The sequence below is a fragment of the Camelus bactrianus genome, chromosome 26, assembly GCF_048773025.1.
Source record: "Camelus bactrianus isolate YW-2024 breed Bactrian camel chromosome 26, ASM4877302v1, whole genome shotgun sequence".
Lineage (NCBI taxonomy): Eukaryota > Metazoa > Chordata > Mammalia > Artiodactyla > Camelidae > Camelus > Camelus bactrianus.
In genome coordinates, this window is record NC_133564.1 from 30,436,332 (window position 1) to 30,462,103 (window position 25,772).

At 33.5% G+C, this 25,772-nt stretch overlaps 1 protein-coding gene across 1 annotated transcript in view; it reads left to right on the forward strand.

Moving 5' to 3' along the window:
* ADAM32 (ADAM metallopeptidase domain 32) overlaps positions 1 to 25,772 on the forward strand; it is a 79,157-nt gene that overhangs the window by 10,573 nt on the left and 42,812 nt on the right. The window contains exons 5-12 of the mRNA XM_045518873.2: positions 397 to 472; positions 2,660 to 2,736; positions 4,013 to 4,187; positions 8,718 to 8,786; positions 12,029 to 12,100; positions 12,311 to 12,477; positions 16,787 to 16,868; positions 21,774 to 21,910. Of these exons, the coding sequence (XP_045374829.2) occupies positions 397 to 472; positions 2,660 to 2,736; positions 4,013 to 4,187; positions 8,718 to 8,786; positions 12,029 to 12,100; positions 12,311 to 12,477; positions 16,787 to 16,868; positions 21,774 to 21,910 (855 nt within the window). The remainder of the gene's footprint in view (positions 1 to 396; positions 473 to 2,659; positions 2,737 to 4,012; positions 4,188 to 8,717; positions 8,787 to 12,028; positions 12,101 to 12,310; positions 12,478 to 16,786; positions 16,869 to 21,773; positions 21,911 to 25,772) is intronic.

Sequence of the window (25,772 nt, forward strand, 5' to 3'; positions counted from 1 at the left end):
CCTTCTCCTTATTTTCTTTATAAAGGAGTATATTAAGATGGGAAAATTATTTTGAGTAAATGTGTATTGCTTTGAATAAAAATTACGTACATGTCAAAAGAAAATACCACCTTTGTCAGAGATTGACAAACTTTTTCTCCAAAGGCCCAGATAATAAATATTTTAGGCTTTGAGGGCCATACTGCCTCTGTCAGAATGACTCAGCTCTGCTGTTGTAGCATGAAAGCTGCCATAAGCCATACATAAGTGAATGGGTGTGGCTGTGTTCCAATAAAATGTTATTTACAAATACAAAGGTATGTCAGATTTGGCTTAAGAGTGTTAATTTTGCTGACTGCTGCCTTATATGTTTCAAAAAGAATAACTTTTAAAATTCTGTCACTTTTTTATATTCAGATTTTTTTTAGCAGATAATTTCATGGTTTATTTGTATAATCAAGGATCTATGAATTCTTATTCTTCAGATATTCGGGTAAGATTTAAGTTTTATATTTTACAATTTTTTAAAAACTTTTTGCATTGAATAAATGCTTTCCTAATACAGAAGACTCCACTCACAGGGAATATGTTTAAGTAATCCACGTAAGCTTTGTTTCACCCATTATTTGGCTTTTTTGAAGCTTAGTAAATTAAAGACAAGGTAGATTGACTTAGCACCTTCCACTCTGCCAAGAACATAGGTACAATTTAATTAGTTAATATTTTGTTGAATAAATGAATATAAATTAAATAATAATAGAAGCAAACACAAATATTATTGAACACAAAATCACAGATTGAAATTCTTTTCTTTTTTTTTAACCCCCTATCCTTCCATCAATAAATCCTATGGACTCTACATTTCAAATTATATATTCAGAACCCACTGTCTTCCTCTGTCTCTCTCATTGATACCACTGTTTTCCAAGTAAACATCATATCTAGTTTAGATTATTGCCATAACTTCCTGAATAACTTCCATGCTTCCATACCTTGCCCATCCCCTCGGTTAGTTCTCAACATGGCAACCAGGCAACCAGGTCAGTCCTACTAAAACCTCATCAGATAATGTCACTTCTCTGCTCAGAAGCCTCTGTGGGACTTGTTGTTCATGAAGTGAAAATCACAGTCATTTCAGTATCCTGCAGGCTTGGCACAGCCTGGTCCTCATTACTCTCTGACCTTGCTTCTGTTATTCTCTGCCTTGCTCTTTCTGTTCCAGCCACATTGATTTTCTTGCTGTTCTTCAAAGAAGCCAGACATGTTCTCCTTTCAAGAACTTTGCACTTTCTGTTTTCTCTGATCCAGATGTTTGCTTTTTCCCAAAATACTCACGTTTTTCTCCCTCATTTCCTTCAAGCCTTTGCTCAAAACCACCCTATTAGTCCTTGACCCCTATTTTAAATTGCACTCTTAACCTTGTTTTGTTTTGCTTACCTGTTTTGTTTTGCTCCATAGTGGTTATCAATAGATGATGTACTATATATTTTATCTATTTATTTTCTGTTTCCTCAGTGCAATAGGATTTTCATTAGGGCAGAGCTTTTTTTTATTCAATGATGCATCTCTAGTGCCTAGAAATATTCCTGGCACATAGCGTTTAATAAAAATTTGTTGAATTATTGAAATATGTAACTTCATTTCTATAGGAAAGGACCATTAGTTTACTTTTCTTGTTCCTACTTCCTCCTCTTAGCATAAAGCAGTGTGTTAATAGGAAATCTTATATTGATTCCTACTGAAATTTTTAACACTATTGAATCTTGGAAATTATCCTTTTTTGTCTGTGATGGTAGTTGCTGTCTCTGTGTTAATTGTACTGTGGTCAGAACTTTGTGTGATTTCAGGCCTTTAAAATTTGTTGTTGTGTTTCATGGCCCAGAATATAGTTTCATCTTTGTAAATGTTACATGTTCTTTGAAAAGAAAATGTATTATATAGTTTTTAAGTGTAGTGTTCTACCTATATTAGGTTAACATTCTGTTCAAATCTTCTGTAGATTCTGAATGCTAGATTTATCAGTTACTGACAGTAACGTATGCTTAAAAATCTTTTAGTATGATTATCTATTTCTTTATTTTATTATTCTTAAAATTTTGGCTTTATATATTTTGAAGCTATGTTATTACAAATATGGAATATTTGTATCTTGCTGGTTAATTGAAACTCTTATCATTATGAAACGTCCCTCTTTATGTCTAGTAATGCTTTTTGCCTTAAAGCCTACATTTCCTGTATTAGTATAGCTTCAGAATCATCCTTTTGGTTTGTGTTGGTGTGGTATATCTTTTTCTAGCTCTTCAATCTTTCTGTGCCCTTAAATTTTAGATGTTTCTTTTTAGCAGAATATCAGATTTTAAAGAAAATCTAGAGTCAAAATCTTCGTCTTTTAATTGATGACCTAAATTTATACACTGGAAAATAATTTTACCTAAAAAATGGGAAAACATTTTGGAAGCAGGGTGTAAAATAATAATTCCAAGTATTGATCTGACAGGAGTACTTACTATGGTGAAAGTGGCAAATATGGGGAGACTTTTTTCTGAATGTCACCTTATTCATACTGTTATAAACTGTACAGCCTGTGAAAAATATTTAGAAAGTTCTATTAAGTATAAAGAGAAATCATTAGAAAGTTTTGTCATTTCCTAGGTAACCACTTTACTTTTTTTCCCCCTAGACTCAATGCTACTACCAAGGATATATTGAAGGATATCTGAATTCTGTTGTCGCACTTAGCACATGCTCTGGACTGAGGTTATGTATTTTTGTTGTTGATGTGCAAACACCACAGTTACAATATTTGGCTGTAGTGAATTTGTTAGCTTATACAAATATGGAGCTGGAAGAGGATTCTCATGTGGAGATTCTTCAGTGGTATCTTCGTCTGAACATGTTTCTTCTCTTATTTCTCCTCACTTTCCCCGCTGACCAGAGACATGTCTGACTTCCTTGAAGGTTTAGATTTCCTGGTGAACTTGCTCCCCGTCTTGTTTTTTCTTTACTACAGAAATGACAAATGTGTTTGACTACAACAAGTTGGAGGAGCTAAGTTCAGGGTAGCTTATCTTTTCAACAAGTAGAATATTTTTGATATCTACCATGTACCACCTACTGGCCTAGTGTCTGGAGATGTAAAGATAAATAAACAAAGCATGCCTCGTCACAAGGAAAATCATCTTCAGAGAGAGGAAGCAACTTCTATATAAATACATATTATTATAGCACATACATTTTTTTCTAGTAATATCACTATCTTAAACTCTGTAGAATTGTAGGGTTTCCTCCTTAGTGCTTGGAGAGGTTTCCATCTGCCAGGAAATTCTTCACCTTCATTTTGTAGTGTTGGATCTTTGTTTCACAAACAAATATTTCTCAGTGCTTTTTACATGGAATTCTGAAATTTGGTTTTTTAGGGACTATCACTTGAACTGTTACTTGTATTCATGGAAGAATAGTTATAAAAGCTGTTTATTCTTTAAAACCTTGCTTTTAATTTCTTATTGAGACTATGTACATAAAAGTAATAAATAACCTTTTTATAATTTCTGCTAAATTTTATTTTATGAATAAAATTTCTCATTACGTATCCTTTTGTTATACAAGCAATGTAATCATTTTTCAAAATCAGTGCCAACCAGAGAGAAATTTGTCCAGATTTCTGTTTGGTATTGCTTTCATTAAATCACTGGCTTGGAGAGCAGGGGACTGACTTGATCTCAGGAATGCTGTATACTTGCACACCTGGCAACTGATTACATAATTCTGTTGCATTTATAACTATAAAGAAAATTAAACAGGCAGTTTGTGGATTGGGGAAGATACTTTTTTGTCTCTTCAGAGTCACCTCCAAAGCATGAAGAGTTTGGGTTAAAATACTGAGCTCAAAAATATTCTATATTTTTCTTCTCCTACTCTTCCCACCCCTTCTCTTCTCTTTCTCCCTCTTCCTCCTTCTTTATTTGGAATTCTGTCAGAATTTTATAATGTAGACCTGATTAAAAGCACTTAAATTTTATCCTTAATTCTACAGAGGAATTTTGCAATTTGAAAATGTTTCTTATGGAATTGAGCCTCTGGAATCTGCAGTTGAATTTCAGCACCTTCTTTATAAATTACGGAATGAAAATGAATTTCCATTTCTTACTGAAAATAACCAAGACACAGAACAAAACCCAATGGACTATACTGTTTTTATAAATGAAAAAGTGAGTTGTATATGCTTTATTACTCTTTCAAGGCAGCTATTGCTTTTATTTAATTTATTTAAAAAAAGATTTATTAACCAATAATGTAGCTGTAGCTAATACCTTTTCTGTAAGAACATTCTCACCTTTTCTTAACGTTACAAATTCCTTTGAACCATGTGTTACCTTTTCCTCCTTGCAGCAATCTATCATTTACTTTTTATGATCCATTTAATTTTTAATTTTTATTTTGTTTGTTGCATACTTATAACTTTCTAAAAATTACTGTATATTCAGTATAAACTTTAAAAACTTATTTCTTGCTTTTGGCTCTATATTCCTGGAAATTATTCAATTAAGCCAGTATTTTATAAACGCTGCATTTGTAACCAGGGAATCATCATTAATTAAATTACAGAAATGATTAAAATGTCATAAGCAGGATTGTCGTGCATGACCATGTAAATTGTTCACTCTGTATAACTGCGTGTTTTGGTTCTCATAAAAGTAATTATGAAAGGGAAGATTTTTGTGCCAAGTAAAAGTGGCGTGAATGTGCATAGTTTATACAAGAAGTATATGGCAGTATTGTTCCCAATACATGTTCTCTCTGTATTCTGTCAGTTTAAAAAAATAGACAAAAACCCTCAGAATTTAGCTAGGCATTAAAAAAAAGACTCCGTTTCTCAGCTTCCGTGGATTTATTCTCTTAATGTATTGTTGGAATCAGTTTGCTGATATTCTGTTAAGGAGTTTTGCATCTATGTTTGTTTATCAGTGATATTGGCCCACAACTTTCTTTTTTTGTGGTATCTTTGTCTGGTTTTGGTATCAGGTGTCGGTGGCTCATAGGATGATTTTGAAAGTGTTCCTTCCTCTGCAATTGCTTTCAGTAGTTTCAGAAGGAGAGATATTAACTCTTTCCTAAATGTTTGGTAGAATTCACCTGTGAAGCTATCTGGTCCTGGACTTTTGATTGTTGATAGTTTTAAATTACTGATTCAATTTTAGTACTGGTAATTTGTCTGTTCATATTTTCTATTTCTGGTTCAGTCTTGAGAGGTTGTACCTTTCTAACAATTTGTCCATTTCTTCTAGGTTGTCCATTTTGTTGGTGTATAGTTTCTTGTAGTAGTCTCTTATGCCCCTTTGTATTCCTGTGATGTCGGTTATAACTTCTCCTCTTTCATTTCTGATTTTATTGATTTGAGCCCTCTTCCTTTTTTCTTGATGAGTCTAGCTAAAGGTTTATCAATTTTGTTTATCTTTTCAAAGAACTAGCTCCTAGTTTCATTGATCTTTTCTGTTGTTTTTTTAAGTCTCTATTTCATTTATTTCTGCTCTGATTTTATGATTTGTTTCCTTCTAGTAACTTTGTATTTTATTTGTTCTTCTTTCTCTAGTTCCTTTAGGTATGAGGTTAGGTTGTTTATTTGAGAGTTTTTGTTTCCTGAGACAAGCTTTATTGCTATAAATTTTCATGTTAGAACTGCTTTTGCTGTGTCCCATAAGTTTTGGATTGTTGTATATTCATTTTCATTTGTCTCTAGGTGTGTTTTGATTTCCTCTTTGATTTCTTCAGTGATCCATTGGTTGCTTAGTAGCATGTTGTTTAGCCTCCATGTGTTGTTGTTTTTCAGTTTTTTTCTTGTAGTTGATTCCTAGTCTCATAGCATTGTGGTTGGAAAAGATGCTTGATATGATTTCAGTTTTCTTGAATGTACTGAGGCTTGTTTTATGGCCTAGCATGTGATCTATCCTGGAGAATGTTCCGTGTGCACTGGAAAACAAAGTATATTCTGCTGCTTTCAGATGGAATGCTCTATAAATATCAATTAAGTCCATTAGGTCTATTGTATTATTTAAGGCCTGTGTTTACTTACTGTTTTTCTGTCTGGGTGATCTGTCCTTTGATGTAAGTGGGATGTTAAAGTCCCCTACTAATGTGTTACTGTTGATTTCTCCTTTTATTTCTGTTAATATTTGCCTTATATTGAGGTCCACCTATGATAGGTTCACATATATTTACAACTGTTATATCTTCTTCTTGGATGTATCCCTTAATTACTATATAGTGTCCTTCTTTGCCCCTTGTAACAGTCTTTATTTTAAAGTCAATTTTATCTGATATAAATATTGCTACTCTGGTTTTCTTTTGATTCCCACTTGTGGAATATGTTTTCCCATTCCTTCACTTTAAGTTTGTATGTGTCTCTAGATCTGAAGTGAGTCCCTTGTAGGCAGCATATATATGGGTCTTGTTTTTGCATCCATTTGGCCTATATCTTTTGGTTGAAGAACTTAGTCCATTTACATTTAAGGTAATTACTGATATGTATTTTCTCATTGTCACTTCTGTTCATTGTTTTGAATATGTTTTTGTAGGTCTTTTTCACCCCTGCCTTCTTTTGTTCCCTTCTCTTGTGATTTGATGACTATCTTTATGTGTTATGTTTGGATTCCTTTTTCTTTTTTGTGTGTGTATATCTATTATAGATTTTTGGTTTGTGGTCATCGTGAGGTTTCTGTACAGCAGTCTACATATACGTTATTGTTTTAAGTTGCTGAAATCTTAATTTCAAATGCATTAAAAAAAACTGCATTTGTTCTCTCCTCCCCTCACAATTACTGTTTTTTGTATCAATAAGGAAACATTGGCTTAAATAACACATTGGACAGATGCACTTAACAGATATGTACAGAATATTCCATTTAAAAGCAACAGGATACAAATTCTTCTGAAGTGCACATGGAACATTTTCCAGGAGAGATCGTGTTAGGCCACAAAACAATCTTAACAAATATAAGGAGATTAATAACGTATGAAGCATGACTTTAAGGTCAGGAATATGTCAAAGATGCCCACTCTCATCACTTTTATTCAGCTTAGAATTGGAAGTCATAGCCATAGTAATGAGGCAAGAAAAAGAAATGAAATGCATTCAGATTGGAAGGGAAGAAGTAAAATTATCAATTATCACTATTTGCAGATGACATGATATTATATATAGAACACTAATCACTCCATAAAAAAGTGTTAGAAACTACTAAACTAATTCAGTAAATTTGCAGGATACAAAACTCATGCACAGAAATCTGTTGTGTTTCTATACACCAATAAGAAATGATCTGAAAGAGAAATAAAGGAAACAATCCCATTACAATGCATCAAAAATAACTAGGAATGAATTTAACCAAGGAAGTGAAAGACCTCTTCTGTATTGAAAACTGCAAGACATTTATCAAAGAAACTGAAGAAGACCCAAATAAATGGGAGTATATTCCATGCTCATAGATTGAGTCAGGATTGTTAAAATTTCCATACTACTCAGAGCAATCTACATATTCAGTGCAATCCCTATCCAAATTCCATTGGCATTTTTCAAAGAAATAAGATAATACTTAAATTTGTATGGAACCACAAACACACACCAAATAGATGAAAGAATCTTGAATAAGAAAACAAAGCTGGAGGCTTCCGACTCTCTGATTTCAAGCTATATTACTAAGCTATAGTACTTAAAATAGTATCATATTGGCATAAAAAGGGACACATAGATCAGTGGAACAGAATTGAGAACCCAGAAATAAACCCACGCATATATGGTCAATTAATGTATGACAAAGGAACCAAGACTATTCAGTGGGAAAATGTAGACTTTTCAATAAATGATATTGGGAAAACTGGACAGGCACATGCAAAATAATAAACATCATTATTTTACACCATACACAAAAATTAACTCAAAATGGATTAAAGACTCGAATGTAAGACCTGAAATCATAAAATTCTTAGAAGAAAACAAATATAGTAACTCGAAAATATATATGCACTTCTGTGTTCATTGAACCATTATTTACAAGAGCCAAAATATGGAAGGAATCTAAGTATTTGCTGATGGATGAATGGATACATAAATTGTTATATACATATATATGTATATACAGAGTGGAATAATATTCAGCCTTAAAAAAGAAGAGAATCCTGACATTTGTGGCAATATGGATGAACCTTGAGGACATTATACTAGTGAAATAAGCCAGACACAGAAAGACAAATACTGCAACTACTCACTTTTATGTGGAATCTAAAACAGTCAGACCCATAGATACAGAGAGTACAGTGGTGTTTGCCTGGGGCTGCAGACAGAGAAATCGGGAAATGCTGGTCAAAGAGTATAAAGTTTGAACTTTGCAAGATGAATAAATTCTGGAGATTTAATAAATACCAATGGGACTATTGTTAAAAGTATTGTATTGTAAACTTGAAGTTTTCTGAGAGCGTTGGTCTTATGTGTTCTCACCACACACATACACACACACACAGAGAAAAAAATGGTAGCTATATGAGAGTGGATATATTAATTAGCTTGATTGTAGCAGTTACTTCACATTGTATACATATATCAAAACATCAAGTCTTATAACTTAAATGTATATACATTTACTTTTCAACTATGCCTCAATAAAGGTGGAAAAATATTTAAAAGTTCAGAATAAACAATTTGTAAAAGTGTTTAAGTTTTTAAATGCTGTTATTCTTTTTTCTAGCCAGAATCAACTGTTTCAGATTTAATTCCTCTTTATTTAGAAATGCATATCGTGGTGGACAAAGTTTTGGTATGTGTTTTGCTTTTTCTTTGGTTTTAAACATTTGATATGAATGTATGTTTATCCTTGGCTAGAAAGAAACTTAAAGATCCAGTCTTCTTACTCGCATGTCGTAGAAAAGTGGAGAAATTTTCCGTCTGAAAAACCAAATATTCAAAATTACATGAGTTCTATCCAAAATGTTTTATTTGAACTCTTTACATAACAAACCTGCATATAAAATTGATTTTTTTTTTTTTTTTGCTGACACTTAATATCTTTAGGGCCTCTCTCAATCCATAAACATTTCTAATGGTGATTTTTTTAAGTGAAATTCTTTAAGCTTTTAATTCTTGTTTTAAGGTACTTGAAGAGCAGCATGTAGTCTAGAGAATGTTTTGCCCTGTAAAGTATTTGTTGGCACTAAAATGATGAAAGCCTGACTATTTGTGACAACTGCTTACAAAAGTGTCAGGATTTTTTTAAAGTGGTTTTTAATGGTGCAACTGTTTGAGTCTCATCTAAATGCACCTCTAGATCCCTGATTCCCACGAACAGTTTGAGGACCTCTGAACTTTAGACCCTTGAGGTGATAACTTATTTTATACTCAATCAAGTTTGGTTTTATTTCTTCTATATTTCAGAGATTTGAGAAAACAGGGATAAAAATGTACTGTCCGGGTTTTGTTCTGAAGATAAGCATTTGATTGTCACATCTGTGGAATACCACAGAGGATATGACTCATCCTTTGTTACCAGTTCTGCTAGGATTGCAGAACTTGTCAGGAAGCCAGAGCTGGGGGTCAGAGACAGGAGAGATTTGGAGGCGGCTATTAAAACACTTGATTTATTAGAGTGTTAGGGAAAAGGGGCAAAGGGAAGATTTAATAGAAGTTGAGATATTTGTAGTAAAGATGACTAAATTTCCAGGGAATATTTTGGATTATGAAAATTATTTTGTTTCGGGATTATGTTGCAAATTTTGAGAGTTGTTTTAAAAGCTTCTTGTCCTAACTGCCAGATTTGCCAGCCGTATGATGCTGATTACACATCTCTTTTTTATGTTCTTATACATATTTACATGTTCTTTAATAAATCAGACATTGAGCCAGCTATGACATCTGTGTTACTAGGTGTTGGGCATGTAAAAAAATGTAGTGATACTGTCTTCAATCACTTCACAAATTTTAACTCCACAATTTTAGCCTAGTGAATTCAGTGCCAGATTGAGGGAAGCTTATGGTACTATAAAAACTCAGTGCTTTAGTGGAGAAAGACATGGAGATACACAGCTGTAACTTGGCGTACTCTTAAGAGCATGTACGTAGGTGTTTTAAAATGTAGGTTTTGTTATTATTTAGGTATGCTGACCACAGATCAGGAGATGACTGCTATAGGAAAGATAGCTTGTTATTCCCAGTTCCCAGGGGAAAGGGCATACACATCATGCCCTGTGGGGAAGCACCCGAGTAGGGCAGGAGACAGAGGGAGAGATGCGAAAACATGGCGGGGGCCTTTATTGTGGTTTCCATGGGAAGAGAACAGCAAGGCCAGGTAAACAGGTTTAGGATTGGCTCGTTTGCAAAATTTTAGTGGGTTTTGGGAATAGAGGTTGTTTCAAGTTGTTTGGTACCTTGCCCTTGGATGATTAAGGCAGGGGAATTGGAGTGTGAGAACCTGATAGGAGATGGTTGGGGGTTGTGTTCTGGTTTGGTTAGTTTGGGCAGTGGGGAGAGGATGGGGCCAGGGAAGAGTTAGCGTGAGAGATTTCTTTGCAAGGACACATGAAAATACGAGAGACTCTTCTTTTCAGATAACTCCAAGTTTAGTATGATTAATACACAGGGTTGAAGAAGGGAAAGGAAAAGGAATGAATTGAAGAATTGAGATGATATTTGAATTTTATCCTAAACGTCATAGAGAGTCAATGAAAGAGTTTAAGCAGGGTAGAGACATGTTCATGTTTTCATCTTAGAATCATTTTTGTATTAGCGTATGAACTGGAATGCTTGTGGGAAATTGGAGAAAGAGAAAGCATTTAAGAGACTATTCCAGTAATCAAGGTGGAATTTTATAAATTAATAGTGTTAGGAATAGACAGAAAATGGCAATTTTAAAAGTTACTAATGAGGCTTAATTAGAAGAACTTGTGAATTGATTTGATTTATTCATTCATTTAATAAATTTATTAAGCATCACCTGCCATCCAGGTGCTTAATAAATTTATTGTTCTGTTTACTGGGGATAGAGCAGTGCCCAAACAGAAAAAGTTTTGCTGTCATGAACATGTAGTATAAAAAATGTGGGAGGTCATAGATGATAATACCATTCACTAAAGTAGTGGAAGTCTCAGTGGGAGCATATTTTTGAGGGAGGATAATGAGTGTAGTTTTGAATGTGTTTAATTTGATGGCCCTGTGGAATATCCAAGGGATAGTGTACTTTAGAGATTTATTTTATAGATACGGAATTTGACGTTGGTACATCCCTCAGAGCTTATTCAGATTTCAGGTTATATATACACTCATCTGTGTGTGTGTGTGTGTGTGTCTGTGTGTGTGTGTGTCTGTGTCTGTATGTGGTTTCGTGTGATAGTAGTCTTTCGTAGCCACCAGTGATCAAGGCACTCAACAGTACCAGCACCACAAGACTTTTTTGTTATCCGTTCAACGTCACACCCATTCCTCCCCTCTTCTGTACACTTCTTAACCTCTGGCAATCACTAATCAATTCTCCATCTCTATGATTTCAGGAATATTGCATAAATGTTATCATGTAGTATGTATATTTGAGATATTTTTATACTGAGTATAGTTTTTGTGAGGTTTATCCAAACTGTTCCATATATCAACAGTTCAGTTACTTTTTATTACTGAATAGCATTCCATGGCATGAGTTTACCACAGTTTGTTTAACCTGTTAACCATTGAAGGACATGTGTTTCCAGTCATGTATGGGTCTTTGTGCGCATCATTTTTTATTTCTTTGGGATAAATGCCCAGAGGTGCAATTGCTAGGTCATATAGTATGTCCATTATTTGATTTGAAAGAAGCTGCCCAAGTATTTTCCAGAGTGGCTATATGGTTTTACATGCCCACCAGCATGTATGAGTGATCTAATTTATATTCATTTTTTATTTGTTGTTGTCTTATTTTGAAGTGTTCTAAAGAACCCCAAAGCAGCCTCAACCTCAGAGAGTAGATGGAGAGTAAATCTCAAACATATTAGGTGACAAATTATATTTAAATTTTAAATTAATTCTGTTTTTCAGTATGATTTCCTGGGCTCTGATAGCATGATAGTAACAAACAAAGTCATCGAAATTATTGGCCTTGTAAATTCGGTAAGTATTTTCCTTTCATACTAGTTAGGAAAATTTAGGAAAATTCAGTTTTGAAATTATAATTTGCACTAACTTGACATGTCATTTCTGAATAATTAAGTTATCCATATAAATTGAGTGTGGATTTGTCAAAACATTGAATTAATTTCTTGGTTGTTATAAAATAACATAAAAATTAATTTTTTGTGTCTTTATCTCTTCTGTTTTTAGATGTTTGCCCAATTTAAAATTACTGTTGTGCTGTCATCTTTGGAGTTGTGGTCAGATAAAAATAAGATCGCTACAGTTGGTGAGGCAGATGAATTATTGCATAGATTTTTAGAATGGAAAAAGTCCTATCTTACCCTAAGACCTCATGATATTGCGTATCTATTCATGTAAGAATAATGTTTCAATCTTCCTCAAAATCAAAGATGTATGATACTGATGGAGCTGAAAGGAGGGAATAGTTCATTTCTGACTTTTCACACTTTGCTTATTCAGTATGCACTCATTCAGGCCTCATTCTCTCTTTCTGGTTGTCAGGCAATAAAAAAGATTGCTAAAATTTATTTCTATGCTTATCAACATTTACTGATGAGGAGATTGATATTTCAAGAGGTTAAACCAACGCAGGACTCCTGGTTGTAGTGGTGTGTTTAGGTTTTGAGCTCACAATCTTAATCAGTACATAAAAAGATGGGATTTATCTTTTGAAGCTTGTATTTTTGTTATAGGTTTTGATCAAAGGCTTGGTAAAGTAGGTTAAAATATTGTATCCTAATGAATTTTCTGCATTATTTTTAAATGTTGGTTTTCTAATGATCAATCATAAGTATATATTTATAATTTTATTCATATAAAATTTATTAGCAGTTATAGTCAGCAAATGGCTTTCAATAAATCTGTATATACATATTTTAAGTTGGCATGATAATATTTCCTTTTTCATGTGTGTAAAATTAATCTTTTCCCCACACCTCTACCAACAATGTGTTGCTTCTCTTTTCATTTTTGCCACTCTGATGGGTATAAATTGATGTTAATATTTTTTAATTTGTTTCTTCTAAAAACTCATATATTTGAGCATCTTTTCATGTTTGTTGATCATTTGGATCTGTCCTTCTGAAATTCCCTTTTCATGGTATTTGACCACTTCTTTGTAATTTATAAGGGCTTATTGAGTGTTTAGATATTAGTCCTTTATTTATGTATATCAAAAGATACCTTTTCTAGGTCTACAATTTTTCTATAGATATTAAAAATCTTTTTTTGCCACATGAAATCTTTTGTGTTTATAGGGCCAAATTTGTTAATCTTTTCTTTTTTTACTTCTGTATTTCCTGTTTGATAAAGGTCTCTCCCAGCCCTAAATATTAGTCTACAGCTTTTTAAAAAAGAATAAATATTATTACTTTTTATAAATAAAATTTTAATATATCTTTAATTTTTATATAGTACAAAAGAGAAATAAAATTTTATTTTCTGCCGGATGAATAGGCAGTTTTGCGATAAATTTACCAGTTTTGGCAAACACTTGTCAAGTCCCACAAAAAAAAATCTTGAAATGTTTAGAGAGATTAAATTAAATCTATATATTGATTTGTTATTTGTAGACTTTTTGGTGATAGCCATTCTTACAGTTGTGAGGTGATAGCTCGTGGTTTTGATTTGCATTTCCTTGATGACTAGTGATATTGAGCATCTTTTCATGTGTCCCTTGGCTATCTATGTCTTCTTTGGAAAAATGTCTTTTCAGGTCTTCTGCCCAATTTTAATGAGGTTATTTGTTTTTTTAGTGTTGAGTTGTATGCGTTCTTTGTATATTTTGGGTATTAATCCCTTATAAGATGTATCATTTGCAAATATCTTCTCTTGTTCAAAATAGGTTGCTTTTTGATCTTATTGACATTTTCCTTCACTGTGCAAAGCATTTTAGTTTGATATAGTCCCATTTGTTTATTTTTGCTTTTGTTTCCCTTGCCTGAGGAGACGGATATAAAAAATATTGCTAAGACCAATATCAAAGAGCAAGCTTCTTATGTCTTATTTGAGAAGTTTTAAGATTTCAGGTCTTAAACGTTTAATTCCTGAATCCATTTTGAGGCCTTTTTGAATATGGTGTGAGAAATTGGTCCACTTTTAATCTTTCTCATGTGGCTGTCCAGTTGTCCGATCTGGTCCTGGACATTTGTTTGTTGGGAGTTCTCTTGTTACTGATTCAATTTCAGTACTGGTAGTTGGTCAGTTCATGTTTTCTGTTTCTTCCTGATTCCATCTTGGGGAATATACATTTCTAGGAGTTTGTCCATTTCTTCTAGGTTGTTTATTTTCTTGGGGTATAGTTTTCATAGTGGTCTCTTACAATCCTTTGTACTTCTGTTGTGTCAATTGTAACTTCTCCTTTTTCTTTTCTGATTTTATTGATTTGGGCTCTTTTTTTCTTGAGGAGTCTGGCTAAGTTTATCAATTTTGAAAAACCATTGAACACTCGTTATAGTGGCTAAATCAAAACAGAGCAGAACAAAACAAAACAAAACCCTGGCAATGCCACCTGCTGGAGAGTATGCAGAACAACTCTTCTGTATTGCTGGTGGGAATGCAAAAATGGTTGCCCATTTCCTATGAAGTTAAACTTACACTTACCTTATGACCTGGCAGTCCTACTCTGAGGTATTTACCCAAGTGAAATAAAAACCTGTTAAAAAAAAACTGGCTTTGATTTGCATTTCCCTGGTGATTAGTGATGTTGAGCATCTTTTCATGTGTCCCTTGGCTGTCTGTATGTCTGGCAACCACCATTCAACTCTTTGCTTTTATGAGTTGGATGGACTAGTTTAGGTTGCACACGTAAGTGAGACCATACAGTACTTGCCTTTTTATCTCTGGCTTATTTTACTTAGCATAAGATCATCCAGGTTTATCCATGTTGTAAATGGCAGAATTTCCTTCTTTCTTGAGGCTGAGTGATGTTCCACTGCATATGTACATCACATCTTCTTTGTCCATTCATCTGTCAGTGGACATTTCAAAAGTCAGCCTCTTGGGCATCATGTCACGTGGCTAGGGGCGCTCACTATGCTCTCACCTTCGCCCTACGTGCCTTGGGAGGAATCATGACTGAAGGCCTCTCTCTCAGCACTGAGCTGCGCTACCTTGAGGGTAGCACGTGAGTAAAGTGCAGCTGTTCTCACCTTCTTTAACATGTCTTTTTTGGATTTTTTTTTTTTTTTGCTTCAGTGTGATATGAGACCTTTCCTTGGACTCTTGGGCCACAAAGATACTCTCATCTGTGGGTGGTTGTCAGAATTGTTTCTGTGGGGAGATGAGGGCTAAAAAACTCCTATTCTGCCATCTTGCTGATGTCACTCCACAAGACTAATGCCAGCACATTATCTCCACTTATTTATAGTTTATAGGAGGAAAAAACAATGAGAGTGAGAGAGCAAGAGTGAAAGAGAGACTCAAAATGCGGTATAACAAAAAGGCCAAATTAAAGAAGTACTAACTGAAGTAAAAGTAGGAAGGCAGATTTAGGCATATTTAAATTCAGTACAAGGAGGTGGAAAGCACTCCAGGTTATGGAAACTGTGCTTAGAAGCATGAGACTAAATAATAGTTCTTTTCAAAGACTATGGAATTCATAGTTACAACTAGAGCTGAACCTCTGAAGGAGGTGAAGGATGCAAAAAACACTGAAGAAGTAAAAACAGTAAATCTTGACAACTGATTTGATGTGGAGACTGGATGGGCAGTATTAAGTAAAAAATAGCTATCATTGAGTCCAGCTCATCAGGAGTATGCAGAGAGTTGGAATGTAAAGCCAAAGTTGGGTGCTAAAGGCAAATACTTGGAAATAAGTGCTGGAGGGGTTAGGTATAAACAACACCAGAGAGACAGGATAAGGAAGCAGTGGAGAGTGCAGTTGTGAAGTGCAGGTGAGACTGAGGGGGCATTTCAAATTGAGAATTGAGTACCAAGCTTTTTCACGCACATCCCAGAATGTTCTTTTGACGAGGGCTCTGCAGATGGCAGAATATGTGTAGAGCATCCATATCTTAGTGATTGAGAGCGTGGCTCTGGATTCAGACTGCCCAAGTTCATGTTCAGGAGTACTTATTAATTGTGCTGCCTTGAGAAAGTTACTTGTACTTCCCATCTGATGTTGGATTTGTTCAGTGGGGATAAAAGTCGTATCTATTTCACTGGCTAGATTTGAGGACTAAGTAGAATAATTTGTAAATCTCTAAGAATAACGATATTATTATATGGCAGCTTATATGGGCCCTTTCTCAAAGCAGAAAAAAAAATGTTAAGTCATTCCAATGAGAAAAAGGTGAGCTTTTCTACATTAGAGTGAAAACTTTTAATCCATACATAAAAACTATTTTTCACTGTCACCCAACAAAATGCTTTTGATTGAAATGTTGATGAAAGCTTTGGTAACTGTAACCAAATGTGGTAAGAATAGTAAAGTCATCAAAAACTTGGATCCATTGGATATGTTTTAGAAACCTTGAGTGCTTAATCTCATTTAATTAAGACTATTTTACAAATTTGAAACAATTAAGAACATATGGAAAGACTGTACTTAAGTTTGCCTCAGACTAGAATTTTGTGAACTGCAGACAGACAAATTATTAGCAGGAATTATCACTTGTGAATTGTTTGTCAAAATTAATTATAATTGTATACTTATTTATTTAGCTATCGAGATTATCCAGATTATGTGGGAGCAACGTTTCCTGGAAAAATGTGTGTTACCCATTATTCTTCAGGAATTGCTTTGGTATGTAATTTCTTAATTTTATTATTTGAAAAAAGTGTACATTTAAAAATTATCCAGCATTACAGCATATAGTTTATACAGTTTACATTTATATTTACACTTAGAGATTGCATTTATTTTCCATTACTGTTAAAATTTTGAAGTATGTAGAAGGAAGAGTTTTATGAAGTACAAGTGTCTTATTGCAGTTATTTTGAGGTTAAAGTGGAATAAAAATATCACAAATACACATGCATTCCTTAATATATAGAATAGTGCATTATGAAAAATCTGTAAAGGTATTTCTATAACCCAAATAGAGTTTTGCTTATAGATATAAAATTGAAGAAATAGTCTTACAGATGAAATAGCTTCAAAATGAAAACAATCAACCAAAAAGTATGATAAAAATCCTTTAAAATGCTTCAAACCTCTGAATATAGTATTTAAAAGAAACTTTTGTGTCTATTTTAAATATTTATAGTTCTTATGCATATTTTATATATAAATTAAGTATTGATACAATTAGAGGCATCACTGAAAGGTGAAGGAATTCATTCAGCCTTTTCCCCACCTATTCATTCTTTTTAAAATAAGTTTAAGTACTATATATGCATCTTTAAATTACTAAGTCATTTATGTTATTCATGTCCATTTCTTAAAGAACGTATAGAAGCCTATTAGAAAACTCATATGTTCTGGAATCTTCCAAGGGATGAAGCGATGATCACTGTTAACATTTTGATAGATGTGTGTCTTCTTCTTCGAGTTTTTAATCTGTTACTGTGGCTCCCCCTGTATGTTTTTGCAAAAATGGGATTTGCAATACATACTTTTATTTCTGATACTCTTTTAATTATTTTTATTACAGAATTTATTTATGCATGCATATATATGTAAACTGTCTTATGTATAGATATAAAAAGCAAAAATTGATGGTAAAACTCTCTTCTTTATTTCATGTAGTCCCATTTAAGAATTTATAATTTCTATTTAAATTCTCTGGTAGTTAAGTTTATTTATTTACAATATAAACACTCTTACTACTACTTTGATTAATACACTTTAGACAGCATTGGTAATATTATCTTTGACATATTTAACCCAATCTATTTGTCATATATTTTTATATTTTATTATTTTACTAGTATTTATAATAGTAAACTATACTATAATATACTTTAAATATTTTATGTATGTATACATAATAGATGTAATTATATATTATATATAATATATAGTATTTAATGCACAATAGTGTAATATATGGAATATTATATTGTTATATTAATATTTTTATTTATATTTATTATTTAAAAAATACCTGTTTACCTTAGGCAAAGTCCATTGCTTACTTGCTATGAAAAATAAGATGTAAAATAGCTGTCATATCCACTTATATCCACTTCTTATTTCCATTGTTAAGAGTTATAAAATTTGTAATTTATTCTTATAGAACTTTCGTACTTTGTCTACAGGTTGATTTAAAAATTAAGTCAATAAATATTATTTTATAGTATTATGAATTTAAAAATATTAACTCTGAATCAAGAAGTAAGTATATTGTTATGCTAGTAAAGCTTTGATGGCCAAAAGAGGATCTTTTAGGCATCAGAGTCTAATGATACTTCTTATTTTTTTTCCTGACTTCTTTTACTTCTGTGGGTGGAGCCAATCACCACAGAAAATTTAACTTCATATTTCTTTCCTCAGAATTCCTTGCTGTTTTTCTGGTATAACTCTTTGTGTTTTTCAATTTTAAACACACACACTGAATTATTTTATTAATGAAAACACTTATGCTTTCCTTCCACATTTGATTGACAGTTTGGCTAGGTTTAGAATCTAAATATGAACATTTTATTGTTTGATTGAATACCTAAGAATATGGAAATACAGTTCCTTGGACAAATAAGATGCTGAAGTTCTACTTACAAAATTTTATTGAGATATAAGCATTTTGAGCCTATGTCTAGCTTTGCCATGATCTAGCAAGTGAATGCCTAACATTCAACTACTAACTACTAACAAGTAGTGCGGGGTGATAGCACCAATTTACTTCCCAAACCTACCAGATTTGGTGGGGAAGGAGTCAGAATCTGAAACTTGGGATGGGAACAATTGGTATCTACTACTCTGTCCTATTGTTTGCAGATCTGTTCCTTTGTATCATCTAATCTACTGTTTATTTCTTATAGTGTAATTTTCATTTCAGTTATTATATTCTTCAGCTCTGTTAGGTTCTGCATTGTATTTTCTCAGTTTTTGTTGAAATTGTCATTGTGTTCATCCATTCATCTCCAGAGTTTGTTGAGCATCTTGAAGATCATTTCCTTGAACTATTTATAAATTGCTTGTCTCCCTATGTTTAGTTCTTTGTGAGCTATAGATCTAGATTTCTAGATCTATATATAGATCTAGATTTCTAGATCTATATATAGATCTAGATTTCTAGATCTATATGTCTGTTTTTTGTGCCAGTACCACCCAGTTTTGATTACCGTAGCTTTGTACTATTGTCTGAAGTCTGGAAGGATTATGTCTCCAACTATGTTCTTTTTCCTCAGGATTGGTCTGGCAATTTTGGATCTTTTGCAATTCCATATAAATTTTAGAATTATTTGTTCAGGTTCTGTGAAAAATGTCCTGGGTAATTTGATAGTGATTGTATTTAATCTGTATATATCTTTGGGTAGTATGGCCATTTTACCCATATTAATTCTTCCAACCCAAGAGCATAGGATATCTTTCAATTTCCTTAAATCATCTTCGTTTTCCTTTATCAATGCTTTATAGTTCTCAGTGTATAAGTCTTTCACCTCTTTGATTAGATTTATTCCTAGATATTTTTTCAATTCAATTTTAAATGGGATTTTTTTCTTTCTGATATTTCATTGTTAGTATAGAGAAATACAACAGATTTATGTATATTAATTTGTTTTGTTTGTTTGTTTGATGAGGGGGAGGTAATTAGGTTTATTTATTTATTTCTATTTGGAAGAGGTGCTAGGGATTGAACCCAGGACCTCGTGCATGCTAAGCATGCACTCTGCCTCTTGAGCTATACCCTACCCGCTGTATATTAATCTTATATCCTGCTACCTTGCTGAAGTCATTTATCAACTCTAGAAGTTTTTGTGTTGAGTCTCTAGGGTTTTCTATATGGAGTATCATATCATCAGCATATAATGACAGTTTTACCTCTTCCCTTCCGATTTGGATGCCTTTTATTTCTTGTCTGATTGCTGTGTCTGACTTCCAATAGTATGTTGAATGGAAGTAGTGAGGGTGGGCATCCTTGTCTCATTCCAGAATTTAGCTGAAAAGCTTTCAGCTTTTCACTTTTGAGTATTATATTGGCTGTGGGTGTGTCATAAATGGCTTTTATTATGTTGAGATATGTTTCCTTTATACCCACTTTGGTGAGACTTTTTATCATGAATGGATGTTGAATTTTATCAAATGCTTTTTCTGCATCTATTGAGATGATCATGTACTTAATTCCTTGGCCAGATGGGACCACCAGGTCTTTCTCTGAAGACGGGCAAAACCATGGGCTGTGCTCTCTGTTCAAGTGCACTGTAAGCAAGGTTGTCGGATGGGCTTCACAGCTTCCTGTGTGCTCTGGTTAGGTTCCCTGGTTGGGCTTTCTGAAGGCTATATTTAGCAGTGGACCGGGCTATGAATTAGTTTCCTTGCCCAGGTGGTTTGGGGGAACCAGCTCAGCTCATGGTTTGTGGCCTTGACTCAAGGCAACTCGCACTCCCGTTTCCTAGTCAAACTGTGCCATGGGCTTTGCTCTGTGAACAGTCAACTCTGCCTGCCATATTCTCTGCTCAAATGTTGCTGCCCTGTGCAGACCTGCACCCCATTGACTTCCCTGGTCAGGCTGCTTCACTGTCCTGCTCTGCAGATGAGCAAAGCTGCTAGTTGGGACTACTACTAAGGTGCTACAGGTGGGAACTTGACTTGCCAAGATCCAAACCCTGGTTACTGCAAACCCCTCCTGCCTCCTCTGTCATGATCAGATTCCCAGTGATCAAATCCCGCTCATCCTTTGTCATCCTCATGAGGCAAGACCAGAGTGGGGACTCCCAGAAGTAACCCACAATGCTGGGGGAGTGGATGTCTACCCCGGGCGTCTTTTCCCACTCAAGGGACCATAGGCTCTGGGAAGACCTCTTGTGTGGTGCTTCACCAGCCTTGAGGAGGAGCAATGCAGTCAGTGTACAGCTTCTCTTCCTAACCTTCTAATGAGGTCTGTCTTGGTCTCTGTGGTGCAGGGGTGCTTCAGCCTCACCTCTGTGTTCCAGGATTTTCTCAGTGGTGTCTTATCCATGAATAGTTGCTAGTTGTTCTTCTTGTGAGGGGGAGTGAAGTTTGGAAAAACCTATATTGCCATCTTGGTGACATCACTCTTGTTGCAATTTAATTCTTATTATGGACCTGAGACAGTGAGGGGTAGTGAGACAATTACCCCAGGTGTTGTCACTAAAAGTGTCACTTTTTAAAATGTAGGGGCTCTTTCATTGTTTAGAGGGAGGCTTACTTTACTGGCAAGGCAAGTCCATGTCACTTCAGTTGTTCCCATCCCAAGTTTCAGATTCTGACTCCTTCCCCACCAAATCTGGTAGGTTTGAGAATTAAATTGGTGCTATCACCCCGCACTACTTGTTAGTAGTTAGTAGTTGAATGTTAGGCATTCACTTGCTAGATCATGGCAAAGCTAGACACAGGCTCAATATGTTTATATCTCAGTAAAATTTCATAAGTAGAGTTTCAGCTTCTTACTTGTCCAAGGAACTGTATTTCCATATTCTTAGGTATTCAATCAAACAATAAAATGTTCATATTTAGAAAAAATATTATTCTTACCACTCTTCACTGAGTTGTCTTTTATTTGAATTTTCTTTGTTGTTAATGTAGTATCCCAAGGAGATAACTTTGGAGGCGTTTTCAACTATTGTCACCCAGATGCTGGGACTCAGTCTGGGGATCTCATATGATGACCCAAAGAAATGTCAATGCTCAGCGGCCACCTGCATAATGAATCCAAAAGCTATGTAAGTTTTTAAAACATTAGATATGTTTATTGGTTATGTTCATTTTGTTTTAAATAGTTGAAGGGAAAAATTTTAGTATTTGCTTATAGCACAAATCATCTATAAATGGACCATGTATTAAAAAATATAAATATGAAATTTTAAGGGTCAAAGGAGTATGGATTGAGGTTACCATTAAGAACAAAGATTAAAGAAAAGAAGATAAATCCAACCTGCAAGATACATTACCAAAATGATTCTCCTTAGGCTATGTATTGTCTGAAATCATTTAGTAAAGATATTTAAAAATATGTCAGTAGGCCAAAACAAGTGGCTTTTGTTTTTAGACAGAATTTTTGGTTCTGCTTTTAGTAAATTAAGTGGGAAAACTACAATCTAAAGAATATACTATTTGTGTGACTTTGGATAAATTACTAGAACTTGCTTGCTTAGATTTATTTTTCTTATCTTTAAAATGGGAATGATCATGCCTATTCTCTTATGCTAAGTGTGACCTAATCCTAATTAAACAATCAGAAATCAAAAATGAAAACAAGCTGTTAATTTTTTAAAGCATCCTCTTTTTATAGTTACTCCTAAGCACACCTAAGGTTAACTCTAAAAATAGCTCAAACTCAAACATATGTATTTATATATACACATATTATATTACAAATTAGTTCTACATGGATTATATATAAAAACAATATTTTATACATATAAAATATTACATAATTTTGTTAAATTAAATATGTAATAAATTAAAATATTATAAAATTATTTATTAAATCAAATATAAAATTTATATAGATATATAAAAATATGAGAATTACCATTCTGGGCCTGTTGTCCATTTGGCCAACTATTCTCAAGTATGCTATGACAAGGTGTTTTGTGTAAGTCACCTAGAGTCTAGTATTAATGACAATTAAAAATAAGATGTTTACAGTGTACTTGCTATGTGCTAGAGACCATTCCACACATTTTACATATGTTGAATCCTTTGATTCTCACAACATCTTTTTAGGGCAGGTCCTATTATTCTCATCTTTACAGATGAGAAGCTGAATTATAAGAAGGATACTCTGGGGTCAGATAGCTAGTTTGTGGCAGACCTGAGTTTTCAACCTAGGCCTTCTGGCTTTAGAAACTGTGTTAATAAACCTTTAGTTTTTATGGTGCTTTTATGATATTTAAAGTGATTTCATACATATTCTCCAATTTCTTACAAAACCTTGGTGATGTGTGTAGAGCAAGTATTATCTTAATTTCTACAAAATCTCACAATTATGTATGATAAATGGATATATAAAGTCTGTAAATGCAGATAGATACATCTTTTGCATTTCCACAGTACATCTCATACATTGTTTTATGTAATTTTCAAAGAAAATATTATTATTTCTATTTGTCTTTTTCCATGGATTTTTTTAAAAGACCTGGAGTACAGAGAACCTAAATGACTCTCCACTGGATACACAGTTAGTAAGTGGCCAACTTCAGCCGATGTCAGTCATGTCATCAGTGGTTTATTGGGCACCTGCAATAAGCCAGGGGGTTGAATTAGAGACTTTGCTTGTTTATTAACCTGTAATCCTCACAATAACCCTATGAAGTGGATGGGTAATATCCCTATTTTGTTGATGAGAAAACAGACTTAGAGAGTTTAATCACTTTGCCTAAAACCTCCTAAGTCTCAAGATTGGTACTAGTCAACAAGTTTATCTAACTCAAAGCTTCGTTATTTTCTCTGCTCCATACTGACTTCATATAGAAGACAATTAATATAGTGGAATTAATTTAAAACAAGTAGCAAGAGAACGTTAAAATGTATTTGTACAAACTTCATTCTTTATTTCTGTGATCCTTGTAACATTTTTTTGATGACTTAATTTATACCTACTTCTTAAAAGTGGGTAAGTCATGTCTGAAACTCCAATTTTCAACATAGTCTATACAAACAAGTGAGTTCATAAATGGAGGGAGGAAAGAGGCAGAGAAAATGGTGATAAATATGAATGTAGGAGCTTAGGGAAAACTTATGGTGACGGTTTACTCACCTATCCAGTTGCATCATTTTACAGAAAGGCAAAAACATTTGGAAGAAGCATGGAGTTATCATTTGTTAAGAGAAATTAAATTATTTTATTCATATTGCTTTCTCTTAATTCCCTGTCAAGACCAATTTTATTAAGCTATAAGAATTTGGAGAAGAGGGGCTACCATTTTGGAGTAAGGGATACATTGATGGTAATGTGAGCTTTGGAGTCTTTCACTTCTTTGATTTTTTTCCTAACCCTATTTTTCTCAACTGAAAAATGAAGATCATGGTAGCTGCATCACACAGTTATTGTGAGGATGCAGTTAATCAAGAAATATGTAAGTTATTTATCATGTGCTACACTCTGTCCTTTCTGAAGAGTAGGGAAGACCTAGAAGGTATTAAGATAGTGGTGGTAGGGATCCACAAGAGCAGTGAGAGTATGGAATTTGGGCGGGGTGGGGGGGGGAGTGTAGGCAAGAGACGAACCCTGAAAGGAAAGTGAAATAGTGTAAAAGAGAAACTTCTTTTCTCAAAAGGGTGTCAAGTGCTCACTCTAACTTCAGAAAAATGGTAGAATTGTGGGTGGTTTTGTTTTGTTTGGTTTGGTTTTGCTTAATTTGTTTCTGTCAAATAAGTTCTCTGTTCTTTGAATACAGAACTTAGACTAGTTATATAGTAAGCTTTTATAAAATAATTTGGGAACAAAATAACAGCATTAGAATTTAGAGTACAGAATCTCAACTAAATGAATGATAAGGAAAACTCTAGATAAGTGATTCAAATAAACTTTGGGAACATATGTTCTTAGTTAAGAACTGCCATGTGGGTAGCAAAAAGGTAAATAATTAGGAATTATATACAGTTAACTATAAATAGTTTCTAGATACAAAATATTATACAGTTTTTTAATTAAAAATTTTCTTCACCTTTCAGTTTTAGTGTTAAGGTCATCAAAATTTATGGTTTATACCAAAATATCTATTAATATTTAATAGTAAATATTTTATTGAAGGATTTATGTTCAGAGATGAATTTTTGAGTAAAAATTACCTGAATTTGAAATCTTAAATTACTGAATCCTGCTAATTTACAAACTATCTGAATTTGATAGGTTTCTAGCTTCTCTGACATTTAATTCAACTTTTTTTTTTTAATTCAACTTTTGTAAAATGCTGATGACAATAGCAACCTCTCTGGTTTGTAGTGAGGATTAAATAGTCAAGTGAATAAAATATCTGGCTAATAATAGGTGCTCAATACATGTCAGTTTCCTCCTTGCCTTACAGATTTATACCATATATGGAGAGTAACTCATCCTATGGAAATTTTCTCTGCAGTTATTTTTATTAGTGGTATATGGACATAATTATATAAAATTTTAATTAATATACAATTTCTGTGAAATCTTTGAGAAAGGTGAGGATTAAGCACAGCACAGTCTGTTTAATAAAATTTTGTTATTAAGAAGAATCAATAGACAGTTCTACATTTGCTTAGAACTTTGTGGGTAGTAAATTACATTAACAATAAAGATGACAAAATTCCTGCCTCAAGCAACTTATAATTTAATGAATTATCATATTATATATGTAGTACAAACCTGTGAATAAACATTGAAAAGCCATTAAAAGAGAAGAGATTCAAGCTTTCAGAGTTTGATTCTTAATTTGGTCAATGGAAAGATGGAGGAAATAGAAGTTTAAAGAGTTGTTGATGTACGTCTGGGAATTTACTTAAGTGGCTGCTGGTGTTCTCCATGCCATCATTTCAGTTGTATTTCACCTGGGCAGAGGCATCATACACATATATAGCCAGACTTATCTTTATGCAAGGATTTGC